Below are 17786 nucleotides of genomic sequence, written 5' to 3'. Positions count from 1 at the left end.
TGCTGGAATAGTGGAGGCAGCTCCTGTTTTCTATGCGACTTACGTTAACTCTCTGTGGATCTAAATCAATAGTTGTTTAGTGGTCCGAAAATGTGGGAAACATTAACTTGCTTGACCATGCTGTAGGTCATGTAACTGTGTTACTGTACAGTCGTGGCCAAAAGTTTTGAGAATGACACAAATATACATTTTCACAAAGTCTGCTGCCTCAGTTTGTATGATGGCAATTTTCATATACTCCAGAATGTTATGAAGAGTGATCAGATGAATTGCAATTAATTGCAAAGTCCCTCTTTGCCATGCAAATGAACTGAATCCCCCAAAAACATTTCCACTGTATTTCAGCCCTGCCACAAAAGGACCAGCTGACATCATGTCAGTGATTCTCTCGTTAACACAGGTGTGAGGGTTGACGAGGACAAGGATGGAGATCACTCTGTCATGCTGATTGAGTTCGAATAACAGGCTGGAAGCTTCAAAAGGAGGGTGGTGCTTGGAATCATTGTTCTTCCTCTGTCAAACATGGTTCCCTGCAAGGAAACACGTGCCGTCATCATTGCTTTGCACAAAAAGGGCTTCACAGCAAGGATATTGCTGCCAGTAAGATTGCACCTAAATCAACCATTTATCGGATCATCAAGAACTTCAAGGAGAGCGGTTCAATTGTTGTGAAGAAGGCTTCAGGGCGCCCAAGAAAGTCCAGCAAACGCCAGGACCGTCTCCTAAAGTTGATTCAGCTGCGGGATCGGGGCACCACCAGTACAGAGCTTGCTCAGGAATGGCAGCAGGCAGGTGTGAGTGCATCTGCACTCACAATGAGGCTAAGACTTTTGGAGGATGGCCTGGTGTCAAGAAGGGCAGCAAAGAAGCCACTTCTCTCCAGGAAAAACATCAGGGACAGACTGATATTCTGCAAAAGGTACAGCGATTGGACTGCTGAGGACTGGGGTAAAGTCATTTTCTCTCATGAATCCCCTTTACGATTGTTTGGGGCATCCGGAAAAAAGCTTGTCCGGAGAAGACAAGGTGAGCGCTACCATCAGTCTTGTGTCATGCCAACAGTAAAGCATCCTGAGACCATTCATGTGTGGGGTAGCTTCTCAGCCAAGGGAGTGGGCTCACTCACAATTTTGCCTAAGAACACAGTCATGAATAAAGAATGGTACCAACACATCCTCCGAGAGCAACTTCTCCCAACCATCCAGGAACAGTTTGGTGACGAACAATGCCTTTTCCAGCATGATGGAGCACCTTGCCATTAGGCAAAAGTAATAACTAAGTGGCTCGGGGAACAAAACATCGATATTTTGGGTCCATGGCCAGGAAACTCCCCAGACCTTAATCCCATTGAGAACTTGTGGTCAATCCTGAAGAGGCAGGTGGACAAACAAAACCCCACAAATTCTGACAAAATCCAAGCATTGATTATGCAGGAATGGGCTGCCATCAGTCAGGATGGCTTCCCCAGTGATTTTACCCACGTACCGCTACTGCCTACTGGACAGGAGAGGAGTGAAACAGGTGAGAGACAGGAGACAGGAGAGGTGAGTGTGTGTCTCTGGGGCAAAATTTCACTGTCTTCAGAGTCTGAAAATGTGTCAGAGGTATAAAAAGAAGGTAAGGTGTTCAAAAAGTCTGAAAGTCTGAAAATGTTGAAGGTGAGAAAACGAAAGTATTTTTGCGTCCGTGCGTGCTTGTGTTAAAAAGAGAACAAGATATCTGGAGAGAATTTAAAAGGCCATAACGAGGAGAACAGAGAAAAAAAACACAGCATCTCTTGTTCACCACAGGATGAGCATGAAAGAGAGAGAGAAAACAAGAGGATGATAAATAGGGAGAGCGAGATATGTCGATGGTGTTACCTGACTCGGAGGTGTGCGCTGCGTGAGTCGTTGCCCCCTACGGAGGTGACCCTGCAGGTGTAGGTCCCGATGTCACCTGACCAGGTCTGGGAGATGTGAAGGGTACCATCAGGGTCCAGCCGGATACGGGGGATAGACTGGGCGTTGATGACCGAGCCCTCCTTCTCCCATACATACCTACAGTATAACACACAGTTAGTTTGGATGTTAGTTACCATTGGTCAACTATACGGAAAATAACGTAAAAAGTATGTGGACAGCTGCTACATGCTTCAGCCCTCGGTGGTCCTGTTCTGTGAGCTTGTGTGGCCTACCACTACGTGGCTAAGCAGTTGTTGCTCTAGAAGTTTTCACTTCACAATAACAGCACTTACAGTTGACCGGGTCAGCTCTAGCAGGGCAGAAATTTAACGAACTGACTTGTTGGAAAGGTGGCATCCTATGATGGTGCCACGTTGAAAGTCACTGAGCTCTTCAGTATGGGCCATTCTACTGTCAATGTTTGTCTATGGAGATTGCATGTCGGTGTGCTCAATTTTATACACCTGTCAGCAACGGGTGTGGCTGAAATAGCCAAACCCACTAATTTAAACGGGTGTCCACATACTTATGGCCATGTAGTGTAAGTCTACAATAGAAGATTATCTGAACCACCTTTTGCCAGTGTGAAGTGTGTGGTTCCAAAGTGTCAATCAATAGTTTCCCTCTTGCACGCTCTCTCTCTGCTACATACACACACTATCACACTATCACATCCACACACGGACACACTCGAATACACACACACGCACACACACACACACACACACGTGCACACGCACACACACACACACAATGTGGGGTACTAATTGCTGCTGTGTGTGTGTATGTGTCAGAAAAATCAGAAGAATCCCCCTGATGGTTCGCTCTTCATTAAAAGGCAAGTCCAGGGCTATTATAGGCTCCTTTCATCTCTCCCACTTTCTGACTGTAACCAAGCACAACAGCAGGATACCGGGCAGGAAAACACTGTCTCTGACACTAGCATATCAAAAGACTGATTCAAACACATCACAAATGATCTGCTCAAATGCAAAGCACACACACACACACACACACACACACACACAGACACAGACACAGACACACACACACACACACACACACACACACACACACACACACACACACACACACTCATCAAGACATAGAGAGAGATCGAGAGCGAGATCTGAATACCGACAGCTATCGAACTTGACTGTACTTTGTATTAGTGTCCTACATCACCCAGCTCAATAGCTTTAGACTGTGGCGTTATTGTAGGACCGGTGGGAAGACGCTGTATGTGTGTTGCTTCTTGACATGCACAGCAGGTGTAGGCTCGGGCCTCTGTGACCTTGTCATTTTGTGCATTGTTAGTGTGTGCTGTTGTATGGAAGGTTGGAGAAAAGTGTACGTGTGTGTCTGTGTGTTAATGCTGAGCGATTAGTGCTTTTTTTAAGATTGGTTCGGTTTCGGTTTGATTATTAAAAAAATTATCACGGTTTTCAATTTTGGTTTAAATTATTTTTTGGGTCATTAAATGCACAATGCATTATGTGGGTTGAATGCTGTAACAACAGAGAATAAAACTATTTGTAAAAGTCCCATAACGGTAGTGACTGCCCATTACTGCTCATCATTTATTAACCATCATTTATTCACATTACTTTACTTTAATAAAATATTTCAGTTGTTGTATATATTATATTTGTTTTATATGATGACTTTATTATTTCATTCCAAGTCATCATCTCATCTCCATAGAGTTGCTACCTATGCTGTCTGACAAAATCACTATTTTAGTAGTTCTTCAAAGTAAATAAGACATACTTTTATGACTGCTGAATACCAACTATCAATCACTTACATCATGTATTTTCAGGTAGAGATACCTCGACGCAACAGCTTTCTATCCCTCTCGATCACACATTCTTCTGTCTCTTCTCTCAGTGTGCCTGACACTAACCTAACGTAGCAGGGGCCTAAGGAACACACAGACCGGACAAGTCGGCGCGCAATTCAAAATGGTCATTGTAGTTAATGATGCAAAACACATTGTAATTTTGCGCTAAACTATGTAGAATATTAGCCTCTTGGAAACTACATCTCCCTACTATATCGCACAGATTTATCTTTAGGGAAATAATTGAACGATGTTGTCAACGAGTTGTTTAAAAACAGAAAAATAAGCAACATTTCTGGTTAATCGCTCAGCACTATTCTGTGTTTCTATGTGTGTCTCTCTCTGTGTTTGTGTGTTGGTCGGTGGGTGGGTTGGTTGGTGGATGTGTGTGTGTGTGTGTGTGGGTGCGTTGTGTGTGTGCGTTTGTGTCTGTGTACATCGTGTGTGATCTCCTACCTAACGGTGACACTGGGGTCGTGTGTAACTCCACAGGTCATGGTGGCCTTGGTGCCTTTGATGACACTCTGGTCCTGAGGAGGGGTGTTGATACGTGTACGAGCTATAGGGGAGAGAGAGAGTGGATGCATGAACACACATGTTCTGATTTCGCCAAGTGGCACATTTTGTCACCGGATCAAGTCACACGTTGTCCCTGGATCAAGTCACACGTTGTCCCTGGATCAAGTCCATCAACCAATCAGATAATAGTCTGCTATGTGACATCATCAAAATGTGCAAGATTTAGCGAGTCTCACCCAGGGGCCGACGCAGTGCACAAGACACTCCCTCCTCCCACCTACACACACACACACACACTCACCCCACACCAACAGGTCAGCAGCAGCCTCGTCTATGCCCCGGGAGTTGCTGGCCATGCAGGTATAGGTGCCAGCGTCTGATAAGTGGGAAGGAGAGATGAGCAGGCTGCCTGACTCCAGCAGGGTGAACCTGGGCAGCTGGACAGAACCACTGGCCAGGACACGCTCACCTGGGGGTAGAGAGAGAGAGAGAGAGAAAGAGAGAGAGAAACACAGTTAATTGGGGACACTCATATGTGTTTTTGTAATTGACTTCTGATGTCTTGATGGGTTGGGTACAATGTAGGGGAAGCTGGGGAAACTGTTTGTGGTAACTGATTGATTGATTGTTACTATTTATTGATTGATTTCGTATTCAATGTTAATTTGCAAAAGAGACCTGCGGATCAATATCGCTGCCCACACCTGCCCGCCCGTCCAGCACCACTACTCTGGACGGTTCTGACTTAGAATATGTGGACAACTACAAATACCTAGGTGTCTGGATAGACTGTAAACTCTCCTTCCAGACTCGCATTAAGCATCTCCAATCCAAAATTAAATCTAGAATCGGCTTCCTATTTCGCAACAAAGAATCCTTCACTCATGCTGCCAAACATACCCTCATAAAACTGACTATCCTACCGATCCTTGACTTCGGCGATGTCATTTACAAAATAGCCTCCAACACTCTACTCAGCAAATTGGATGCAGTCTATCACAGTGCCATCCGTTTTGTCACCAAAGCCCCATATACTACCCACCACTGTGACATGGATGCTCTCGTTGGCCGGCCCTTGCTTCATATTCGTTGCTAAACCCACTGGCTCCAGGTCATCTATAAGTCTTTGCTAGGTAAAGCCCCGCCTTATCTCAGCTCACTGGTCACCATAGCAGCACCCACTCGTAGCATGCGCTCCAGCAGGTACATTTCACTGGTCACCCCCAAAGCCAATTCCTCCTTCGGCCGGCTTTCCTTACAGTTCGCTGCTGCCAATGACTGGAACGAACTGCAAACATCACTGAAGCTGGAGACTCATCACTAGCTTTAAGCACCAGCTGTCAGAGCAGCTCACAGATCACTGCACCTGTACACAGACAATCTGTAAATAGCCCATCCAACTACCTCATCCCCATACTGTTATTTATTTTATTTATTTTGCACCACAGTATCTCTACTTGCACATTCATCTTCTGCACATCTATTACTCCAGTGTTTAATTGCTATATTGTAATTATTTCACCACTATGGCCTATTTAGTGCCTTACCTCCCTAATCCTACCTCATTTGCACACACTGTATATAGACTTTTTCTATTGTGTTATTGACTGTATGTTTGTTTATCCCATGTGTAACTCTGTGTTGTTGTTTGTGTCGCACTGCTTTGCTCTATCTTGGCCAGGTCGCAGTTGTAAATGAGAACCTGTTCTCAACTAGCCTACCTGGTTAAATTAAGGTGAAATAAAAATGAAAATAAAATTAAAAATACGACTGACTCTCTGCTTAAATAAAGGTTAAATAAAAAACATAATAAATGAATGGCTGGTATTAGTCTGCATGACCTAGATAGACTGGTACCATGGGAGATACTGTGGATTCATTCAGCCTTTTGCAGATAGTTGAGTAATGTTATGATTGGACTGCTCCGTCCTGGTTAATGCCATTATTCAATCATAATGGAAAAAACATATTGTGAATGATGACACAGTGTGTGCCTGGTGGAGGGAGTCTGACCTTTCTGCCAGGTGATGGCCGGTCTGGGAGCTCCTGATGTTTCACAGTGGAGGATGATTGACATGCCGTCAATCACTGTACTGTCGGATGGCCCAGCTGTGATGTTAGGGGCAATGCCTGAGGGGAGACACGCACGCGCACACACACACACACACACACACACACACACACACACACACACACACGAAAGACGGAGAGAGAGCAGGTTCGAAAATACACAGACAACACATACTGATGAGAGAGAAGGTACGGTGCAGGTCATTTGTTGTTGTTGAAAAAAAGACAGACAAACACACGCATGTACATGGGCATGCACACACACACAGACACACACCCCTTCACACACATTGATTGGAAGCACAAAGGCAGGCAGAGGGTTACAGAGAGGTGAGGGAAAGAAGTTGTCTTCAATAGGAACTCATCAAACCCCTCCAGACATTAATGGCTGTGTCTGAGACAGACTTTTTCTCTTTCCTGGATCTGTGTTCAGCGAGAGCTTTGTAGCTCTAACACTCCCAGGATCAACACAGCAGTCACCCACCTTTCATTCCCTTCACACCATCCACTCACAACCCAGAAAGAAAGAGAGAGAGCGCGAAAGAGAGAGAGGGAGGGAGTGAAGGAAAAGGGAAAAGACCGAGCGACAAAGCCTTCTCCCCCATTCACAACAGGCAATTAATCAAAGTCTTAGAAGATGACATCAGAACATGCCACTCGTAGAACTGTCAGAGAGAGAGAGAGAGGAAGAGAGGAAGGTAAAGAAAGAGAGTTAGAGAAAGAGAAGGGAGTGGTACGGGGCAAACAGATAGAGAACCGGGAGGGCTAGGGAGAGCAGCAATAAACCAGGTAGGCTGAGACAGATAAGAGGACGGTGCTTCAGGTAGAGAGAGGGAGGGAGGGGTGTACTAACAGAACAATTCATTCATTCTGATAACAGGGTTCAAATAAGTGGTACACATCAACGCAGGAAGTACGTAGAATGAATGAGTAAAGGAGCGCGAGGAGTAAGACGGTGAGTAAGAAGACAGACAGAATAAAAAGAACAGCATGGAGACTCACTAGTGACAGCCAGGTAGGTGTTGGTCTGCACCTCTCCAGCTAGGTTCCGGGCGAAACACTGGAACATTCCTGTGTCGTCGGGCAGAAGGCCGTTGACCTGCAGACTGCCCCCCACCAACACCCTGTACCTGGGGGTCTTCACCGGACTGATGGGCACCGCATCCTTATACCACACAATGTCTGGCTGAGGCACACCTAGAGGAGGGAGAGAGATAGTTATATACTGGGAAAGTGGTAAACACACTTTTGTCCTGTATATGTGGACATGTGGGGACATATAATCAAACACACACATACCTGGATATGTGGATATGTGGGGACAGAAATGCACAAACAACGACACAGACAGATACACATGTGATCATGCTCTAAACTCATACATTTGCATCCATATGGACACATATGAATGCATATGCATACACACAGATAACCAGAAATGTCCACGTCTCACCTCGTGCCTGGCAGGGGATATCCACCACTTTCTCCATCTCAGCAGTGATGTGTTTCTCTGGTTCCTTCACAAACTGGGGAGGCTCTGAAGGAGAGAGAGATATGGTCATCCACTAAAAGTCAGACACATTTGCATGATTTACGCAAAACACATGTTTCTCAAGATATGATTTGGCCATTCAGAATCAGTGTGGATCATAAATTCATGAGCACAGATCAAACTAAACGAATGCATACCTTGAAAATATAAGAAGGCTCCAGATTCTCACCCTGTACATGTAAATAGGCCCCTGAGAGGCCACAGAGTCTTAGCTTGTACATGTAGGTAGGCCTAGGCCCCAGATATCTTCATACCTTGAACATGTAGGTAGGCCCCAGATATATTCTTACCTTGAACATGTAGGTAGGCCCCAGATATATTCTTACCTTGAACATGTAGGTAGGCCCCAGATATATTCTTACCTTGAACATGTAGGTAGGCCCCAGATATATTCTTACCTTGAACATGTAGGTAGGCCCCAGCGTTGACAGAAGGCACGCTGCTGCTGCGGAGGACCACCTCACACTCATAGAACCCTGAGTCACTGACCACAGGGCTGATAATGGTCAGTCTGCGGTTGAAGTCACTCAGACCACTGGTGACAAGAACCCTGTTCTTCCTCCATGTGATGCTGAGTTTGATCAGGGGTCTGGGATGGAAGCGAGAGAGAGACAGAGAGAGTGAGAGAGCGAAAAAGTGAGAAAGTGAGAGAGTGAGAGAGAGAGTGAGAGAGACAGAGAGACAGGGAGAGAGAAAGATCGAGAGAGAGAGTGTGAGTGAGTGAGTGAGTGAGTGAGTGAGTGAGTGAGTGAGTGAGTGAGTGAGTGAGTGAGTGAGTGAGTGAGTGAGTGAGTGAGTGAGTGAGTGAGTGAGTGAGTGAGTGAGTGAGTGAGTGAGTGAGTGAGTGAGTGAGTGAGTGAGTGTCATGATATTGAAAAGACACAAATATATTTACAGAATATTTACAGAACTAACACAGACAGATTAGTAGTTGACTAATTAATTACTCATTACACTTTTCAAAAAAGTATCCATCAAAACCAATCAGTCTGGCAGGAAGACAACAGATGATGACAGATTTGAGACTAGAGAGTGGGGAAGCATGGATTTACCTGGCGTTGGCGACACACTCCATTGTGACTTCAGACGTGCCTGACACTACACTGGTGTTCCTGGGGGGGATGATTATGGTGGGGGCGATAGGGTCTGCAGGACCACCCACATCTGGAGAGAGAGAGGGTGAGAAAGATAAATATATAGAGTACTGCACACACTACAATTACTTAGGCCAATATCCACTAATAATAAAAACTCAAAAAATAGCAATTAAGTTTTGGAAACATCTAAAATACAGTGACCCCCTCTCATATCATTACCAAGCCCTGCAATACCAAGAGTCCCCTCATCCAGCTGGTCCTGGGGCTGAGTTCACAAACCTGTTCTACTAACACACTGAAGCCTCCGGACCAGAACATCCAATCAATCAGAATAAAACAAATTACAACACAGTCAAAACAAAACTACATTACTTATTGGGAAACACAAGCACAAAGCAAAATGCAGTGCTATCTGGCCCTAAATCGACAGTACACCGTGGCAAACGTTTTGACCATGGTTACTGATCAAAACCTTAGAAAAACCTTGACAATGTACAGGCTCAGTGAGCACAGCCTTGCCATTGAGAAGGGTAGACACAGGAAAACCTGGCACCCTGTAGAGGAAAGGTTTGAGTGTCATTTCCCCAAATTTGAAACCCTTATTAAAGGTTTCAAAGACCTCTCTAATGAGGATAGGCTACCCGTCCTGTTGGGGGAGGACCCAGAGAGCTGTGGGTTGGCAGCGCTCTACATTGCTGTCTGCCATAAGATGAGGGACAGTGTCTGACAGACCAACCAACCTGCACATGTCCTCTATGCTTATTGTTGTTGTTCAGTGTATGGTTATTTTTACCCTTGGTTATTGTTGTTACTGTTGTCCCATTGACAATACGGATTATTATTATTCATTATGTTAATATTGTAAATCTCCAAAGCAAGCTTTGGCAATATGTACATTGTTACATCATGCTAATAAAGAAAATGTAATTTCATTGAATTGAGAGAGAGGGAGAGAGAGAAAGAGGGATAGACAGTAAGTGTGAAATAGAGAGAACGAGAGAGGGAGAGAGAGAGACACACATTTCCTCAGCGAAAACAATGTACTGAGCAAATGTCAAATTGGCTTTTTACCAAATTACTGTACGACAGACCATGTATTCACCCTGCAAACCCTAATTGACAAACAAACAAACCAAAACAAAGGCAAAGTATTTTCATGCTTTGTTGATTTCAAAAAAGCTTTCGAATCAATTTGGCATGAGGGCCTGCTTTATATAAATTGATGGAAAGTGGTGTTGGGAGAAAAATATACGACAATATAAAATCCATGTACACAAACAACAAGTGTGCGGTTAAAATACAAATCTTAGAATCAACTATTAAAGACTACCAGAACCCACTGAATTCTCCAATTACATTTAACTTCTTGGTGACAGGGGGCAGTATTCGGAAATTCAGATGAATCACGTGCCCAAATTAAACTGCCTGCTACTCGGGCCCAGAAGGTAGGATATGCATATTACTAGTGGATTTGGATAGAAAACACTCTGAAGTTTCTAAAACTGTTTGAATGATGTCTGTGAGTATAACAGAACTCATATGGCAGGCAAAAACCTGAGAAAAAATCCAACCAGGAAGTGGGTTGTAGTTTTTCAACTGATTGTCTTTCCAAACTACAGTGTCTGTGGGGTCATTTTGCACTTCCTAAGGCTTCCACTAGATATCAACAGTCTTTAGAACCTTGTTTCATGCTTCTACTGTTACTGGGCAGAGAATAAGAGCTGTCTCAAGCCTGGGACCAGTGAGTTGTTCACTGCGCTCCTTCTTTTTCCTCTGTAATGAATACGCTATTGTCCGGTTGGAATATTATCGAAGATTTATGTTAAAAAGACCCTAAGGATTGATTGTAAACATCGTTTGACATGTTTCTACGAACGGTAATGGAACTATTTGACTTTTCGTCTCGGGTTTTGCGCTCATGCATTATGCCTTTGGATTAGTGATCTGAATGCGCGAACAAAACGGAGGTATTTGGGCATAAATATGGAGTTTATCGAACAAAAGAAACATTTCTTGTGAAAGTGGGAGTGCTGGGAGTGCATTCCGATGATGATCAACAAAGGTAAGTGAAGATTTATAATACTATTTTTGAGTTTAGTTGACTCCATAACTTGGCGGGTAACTGTATAGCTTGCTTTGATGGCTGAGCTCTGTACTCAGAATATTGAACAATGTGCTTTCGCCGTAAAGCTATTTTGAAATCTGACACAGCGGTTGCATTAAGGAGAAGTGTATCTATAATTCTTTCAATAACTGTTGTAAATTTTATCAACGTTTATGATGAGTATTTTTGTAAATTGATGTGCTCATTCACCGGAAGTTTTGGAGGCAATACATTTTCTGAACATCACGCGCCAATGTAAAATGGGGTTTATGGATATAAATAATAACTTTATCGAACAAAACATACATGTATTGTGTAACATTGAGTCCTGGGAGTGTCATCTGATGAAGATCACTAAAGTTTAGTGATTCATTTTAACTGTATTTCTGTTTTTTGTGACGCCTCTCCTTGCTTGGAAAATGGCTGTGTGGTTTTTCTTGTTTAGGCGCTGTCCTAACATAATCTAATATTATGCTTTCGCCGTAAAGCCTTTTTGAAATCGGACAATGTGGTTGGATTAATGAGAAGATTATCTTTAAAATGGGATATAATAGTTGTATGTTTGAGAAATTTGAACATGTCCCAGAGAGGTTAATGAACTACAGGACAAAATACAAACCATCCAACCAAAAAAGGTCTGTGGTGTTGATGGTATCCTCAATGAAATTATAAAATATACAGACAAATTCCAATAGGCTCTACTTAAACTCTTTAACATAATCCTTAGCTCTGGCATCTTTCCCAATATTTGGAACCATGGACTGATCACCCCAATCCACAAAAGTGGAGACAGATTTGACCCCAATAACTACCGTGGGATATGCGTCAACAGAAACCTTGGGAAAATTGTCTGCATTATCATTAACAGCAGACTAGTTCATTTCCTCAGTGAAAATAATGTACTGAGCAAATGTCAAATTGGCTTTTTACCAAATTACCATACGACAGACCACGTATTCACCCTGCACACTCTAATTGACAAACAAACAAACCAAAACAAAGGCAAAGTCTTCTCATGGTTTGTTGATTTCAAAAAAGCCTTTGACTTAAATTGGCATGAGGGTCTGCTATACAAATTGATGGAAAGTGGTGTTGGGGGAAAAACATACAACGTTTTACAATCCATGTACACAAACAACAAGTGTGCGGTTAAAATTGGCAAAAAACACACATTTCTTTCCACAGGGCCATGGGGTGAGACAGGGATGCAGCTTAAGCACCACCCTCTTCAACATATATATCAATGCAGTTCATATTAAATGTCGCTGCGGATGGTCTGCTCTGGCTTATTAAATAGCCAAAGCTCATTTTCAGGCCGGAGCCGTGCTGAACAGTACATTTCATTTCCAGTGGGCAGAGTGGATAAGTGCACGAGTGTGCGGTCATGTGAGATATTGGAACTGACCGGAGCATACATCTCTGTTCTGACATAGCACTGAGGAGAATTGAACAGGACAGTACAGTGGCCACTGGTAATAACATTTGCTACGGAACTGGAAAAATGGGAAAATATTGCTACACCAAAGCCAAAACTGTGAAAGGTTAAACCTGAGAGAGGTAGAGAGAGACAGCAAGACAGAGCGACAAGAGAGAGAGAGAGAGAGAGAGAGAGAGAGAGAGAGAGAGAGAGAGAGAAAGAAAGAAAGAGAGCTTGTGTGTGTGTTTGTGTGAGGATTCCAAGAAGGAAAGCCCATGGCAGTAGGAAAGCTGAGTCTGGAGTCCAGGAGAAACACATTGTGATCTATCTATCCTACCATGGCTGCATACACACCTCAGAAACAACTCAAGTTTGAGTGGGTGACAGGGCTGTGGCGGTCATGAAATTTTATCATAGGGTTATTGTCATGAAAAAGACTGCCAGTCTCCTGGTAATTGACCGTTAATTAACATAAACAGGTTTAGGATCTCCAGGCCTCCACACATAGAAGCCACTGATGCACGCCTTGGCAACTTCTACATTTAACAAAATACAATAAATCAATTATATATACACCGTCACAATAAATCCATTATTTATTTTAGTCAGGTCTAAAGAAACAATGTGATATGAAAAAAATGTGTTTCAGAAGAAAATTCTATGAGTTAGCCTACTCTATGTTATCTGGCTATGCTCCATGCCATAGACCGTAGGCTTGTTTGTTTAGCTGACAAGATATGCCATGCCATTATTTTATATGATATGATTTTATAGTAAGAAAAATATAATTGAACTTAGCTGAATAAAATAGAAATGATATTTTTCCCATTCAGCAAACGCGCATATGAAGTGTCTATGTTGAGCGCAAAAGTGGTCATTTGAAACAGGTCCTATATGCTAGATTTTGAATTATTTGGCAACTTTAGTTGTGAATGATACAAACCTTAGAATGTCTTAGAAATCAAACCATATGGGCTGCATGGTGCTACTATAGGCTGTTGATGATTTGAGAAAGAGGTTAAAAAAAAGCTTGCTCTCTGTTCCTTGCCTCAGGCTGCACAGCTGTTCTCTCACCGAGAGATCACATTTTCACCCATCAGACTATTCTCATTTCAATCTTGTCTTTACTAATATGTACAATTTGTTTCGATTTAGAATGGCCCATTATCAAACGGGCAGGAACAGAGGCAGGGGAAAAAAAGACATTCACGCTTCCATTCATCTGTATGAATGGAAGCCGAGCACTTTCCTGCCGGTCCGTTTTTCAATAATGATGGGTAGGCTATTCCGGTTTTATAGTGGAGCATGTGCTTAATATGAGCATAAATATAAGAACACTAATTTCACTCCGTGAAAGTGAAAGTGGTTCAAGAACATCTATAGTAACAAGTTTTCGCAATGAAACATACAGTATTTCATTAAACTGTTGACACACTGTCTTGTGCGCTTGTGAAAGAAATAAAGGACAGAGAGGAGGAGATGGAAATGCATGGTGGTGAGATATTCTGTATAGCTAGAGGTAATGTGTCACCCAATTAATTCCGAAAATATATATTTTTTTAAATACTCAATACTGTGCTATTCAAAATCGCCCTGCACAATCAATGAACCAACTGCACCGCCTGGGGCTATACGTTCTCTCCCAGAGAACATTCTGGAGTGTAGCATAAGGTAACCAGTCCATCCAGTATGCATAATAATACAGTCCTCACTCAAAGGCCATTACTACAGGCTAGACCAATTATGTACCAAAGACATCTTAAATCACTTTTGTTTTATGTTTTTATACTATGCGCAATGCGCAATATACAGTAGGCTATGTATTGTATAACCGCACAATCATACTTTTAAATCTGTTTTTTGGGGGGGGGCTTGGGCACATATCCCTATGTGTATGCATTAGTTCTAATATGCATTTGGGGGTTTTGAACTAATCTTCACCTTAGAAAGTGCTGTCCACTTCGTTGTGTTAGGCTTTAAAACATCTACAATGACCATGTTTTACACTCAGTTTCAACCTGCTGTTGAACTTCTTTCTTCATATTGATCATCACAGTGAGGTGTTTTAAGAGCATGATACTGTTTTGATGATAAGTGTTTGATGCGATTTTTAATACCATTTGCATTGATGTCAGAGTGGTTAGAGGGACAATAGAGCCCTGAGTACCAGGCCATTAGGACCTGATGGAGGGACAATAGAGCCCTGAGTACCAGGCCATTAGGATCTGATGGAGGGACAATAGAGCCCTGAGTACCAGGCCATTAGGACCTGATGGAGGGACAATAGAGCCCTGAGTACCAGGCCATTAGCGACCTGATGGAGGGACAATAGAGCCCTGTGTACCAGGCCATTAGGACCTGATGGAGGGACAATAGAGCCCTGAGTACCAGGCCATTAGCGACCTGATGGAGGGACAATAGAGCCCTGTGTACCAGGCCATTAGGACCTGATGGAGGGACAATAGAGCCCTGAGTACCAGGCCATTAGGACCTGATGGAGGGACAATAGAGCCCTGAGTACCAGGCCATTAGGACCTGATGGAGGGACAATAGAGCCCTGAGTACCAGGCCATTAGCGACCTGATGGAGGGACAATAGAGCCCTGAGTACCAGGCCATTAGGACCTGATGGAGGGACAATAGAGCCCTGAGTACCAGGCCATTAGGACCTGATGATCGTTAGCGAGTTGGGTACTACCAAAGCTAGTCCAGACTGCATGAAAGGAGATTATGGGACTCAGCGGTCACGTGGAATTGTACTGCAGTCATGGCGCATGACTGCTAGTGTGGCAGTAAAATGGTCACTGCAACAGCTCTAAGTGTGTCTGTGTGTCTGTCTATGTGTGTGTTTTACTGACAGAATAAGCTTCCCCTGTACACCTCCCCCTCTCCGTCCTTCCGACACTGATCTAGGATCAGTTGAGTGTTGGTGGACCCCAGGGGAATAATGCTGTGTGAGGGACATCCCTGCAGGGACCGAGAGAAAAACACACACACACACACACACACACACACACACACACACACACAAGGGCTGTGTGTCCTTCACAGGGGCAGTGTGTGTGTCTCTCTCTCTCTGGCACCCCCCACTTTCTCTCCCTCTGCTATACCTCTATCACAACTAGCACCAGCCATATGTACCATACTGTCTGCCTGTTCTGTTAGCTCTATTCTGTTCTATCTGCTCTGTCCTATTTTGTCTGTTCTGTTTTTCTCCATCTGCTCTATTATGTCTGTTCTGTCTGCTCTGTTCTGTTCTGTCTGCTCTGTTCTACTCTGTATGCTCTGTTCCTTCTGCTCTTCTCTGTCTGCTCTTTTCTGTCTGCTCTATTCTGTTTGCTCTGTTCTGTTCCATCTGCTCTCTTCTACTCTGTCTGCTCTATTATGTCTGCTCTGTTCTGTTATGTTCTGTCTGCTCTGTTCTACTCTGTCTGCTCTATTAAGCCTGCTCTTCTCCATCTGCTCTGTTCTGTCTACCTGTCTGCTCTATTCTGTTTGCTCTGTTCTGTCTGCTCAGATCTGTCTGCTCTGTTCTTTCTGACTGTCTGCTCTATTATGTCTGCTCTATCTGCTCTGTTCTATTCTCTCTGGTCTGTCTGCTCTGTTCTGTCTGCTCTGGTCAGTCTGCTCTGTTTTGTCTGTTCTGTCACTTCTGTTCTATTATGTCTCCTCTGTTCTGTCTGCTCTATTATGTAAGCTCTGTTCTGACTGTTCTGTTCTGTCTGTTCTGCTCTGTCTGCACTGTTCTATTATGTTTATTATGTCTATTCTGTTCTGTCTGCTCTATTATGTCTATTCTGTTCTGTCTGCTCTATTATGTCTGCTCTGTCAGCTCTATTATGTCTTCTCTGTCTGCTCTATTATGTCTGCTCTGTTCTGTCTGCTCTGTTCTTCCCTGTCTGTTCTGTTCTTTTCTGTCTGATCTGTCTGCTCTATTATGTCTGCTCTGTTCTGACTGTTCTGTCTGCTCTATTTTGTCTGTTCTGTCTTCTCTGTCTGCTCTATTATGTCTGCTCTATTATGTCTGCTCTGATCTGTCTGTTATGTTCTTTTCTGTCTGTTCTGCTCTGTTCTCTATGTCTGCTCTGTTCTGCTCTGTCTGCTCTAGTCTGTCTGCTCTGTTCCATCTGCTCTATTATGTCTGTTTTGTTTTGTTCTGTCTGCTCTATTATGTTTGTTATGTTCTGTTTGTTCTGTTGTTTTCTGTCTGTTCTGTCTGCATGTTGGCTCTTTTCTGTCTGCTCTGTCTTCTCGGTCTGCTCTGTTCTGTCTGCCTGCTCTGTTATTTTTTTACATTTTAGTCATTTAGCAGACGCTCTTATCCAGAGCGACTTACAGTAGTGAGTGCATACATTTCATTTCATGCATTTTTTTTTTGTACTGGCCCCCCGTGGGAATCAAACCCACAACCCTGGCGTTGCAAACACCATGCTCTACCAACTGAGCCACAGGGATGTCTGTTCTGTTATGTCTACTCTGTTCTGTTATGTCTGCTCTGTTATGTCTGCTCTGTTCTGTTATGTCTGCTCTGTTCTGTCTGCTCTGTTATGTCTACTCTGTTCTGTCTGCTCTGTTCTGTTCTGTCTGCTCTGTTTGCTCTGTTATGTCTGCTCTCTTATGTCTGCTCTGTTCTGTTCTGTCTGCTCTGTTCTGTTCTGTCTGCTCTGTTCTGTTATGTCTGCTTTGTTATGTCTGCTCTGTTCTGTTCTGTTCTGTCTGCTCTGTTCTGTTCTGTCTGCTCTGTTCTGTTATGTCTGCTTTGTTATGTCTGCTCTGTTCTGTTATGTCTGCTCTGTTATGTCTGCTCTATTCTGTTATGTCTGCTCTGTTCTGTTATGTCTGCTCTGTTATGTCTGCTCTGTTCTGTTATGTCTACTCTGTTCTGTTATGTCTGCTCTGTTATGTCTGCTCTGTTCTGTTCTGCTCTGTTCTGTTCTGCTCTGTTCTGCCTATACTGTTCTGTCTGTCTGTCTGATCTTGTCCCTCTACTCCTCTGAGATCAACTGTCTGGGTCTGAGTTATGTTCTAATCAACTGTCCCCCTGCACTGTGCCATAGGCCATGTCTGCTTCCTCTATAATCAAGTCTAATACCTTGAACTGCACCAGCCTGCGTTTGATTCTCTCTCAATGTGGAATCTGCTCTGCTGCTGCTGGCCATAGTGTCTGTGTCTGGAAGTGTGTGTGTGTGTGTGTGTGTGTGTGTGTGTGTGTGTGTGTGTGTGTCATATAATCAACTCTTCA

The 17786-nt window shown here is 43.5% G+C and overlaps 1 protein-coding gene across 11 annotated transcripts in view; it reads right to left on the bottom strand.

The window, feature by feature from the left end:
• The window catches only part of sdk2b (sidekick cell adhesion molecule 2b), a 431587-nt gene that overhangs the window by 53710 nt on the left and 360091 nt on the right, over window positions 1–17786 (bottom strand). For 9 of the 11 annotated variants that reach the window (XM_014179818.2, XM_014179822.2, XM_014179819.2 and 6 more), the window contains 8 exons: window positions 8980–9091; window positions 8326–8516; window positions 7829–7912; window positions 7378–7572; window positions 6319–6435; window positions 4607–4774; window positions 4243–4345; window positions 1863–2039 (listed from right to left, as the gene is read on the bottom strand). In XM_014179818.2, coding sequence (XP_014035293.1) covers window positions 1863–2039; window positions 4243–4345; window positions 4607–4774; window positions 6319–6435; window positions 7378–7572; window positions 7829–7912; window positions 8326–8516; window positions 8980–9091 — 1147 coding nt within the window. The other 2 variants (XM_014179828.1, XM_014179829.1) reach the window with 2 other exon arrangements.

This window comes from Salmo salar, chromosome ssa28 (assembly GCF_905237065.1).
Source record: "Salmo salar chromosome ssa28, Ssal_v3.1, whole genome shotgun sequence".
NCBI lineage: Eukaryota > Metazoa > Chordata > Actinopteri > Salmoniformes > Salmonidae > Salmo > Salmo salar.
Note: the sequence above shows the minus strand (reverse complement) of the source record. Positions and strands in the feature narration are given on the sequence as shown.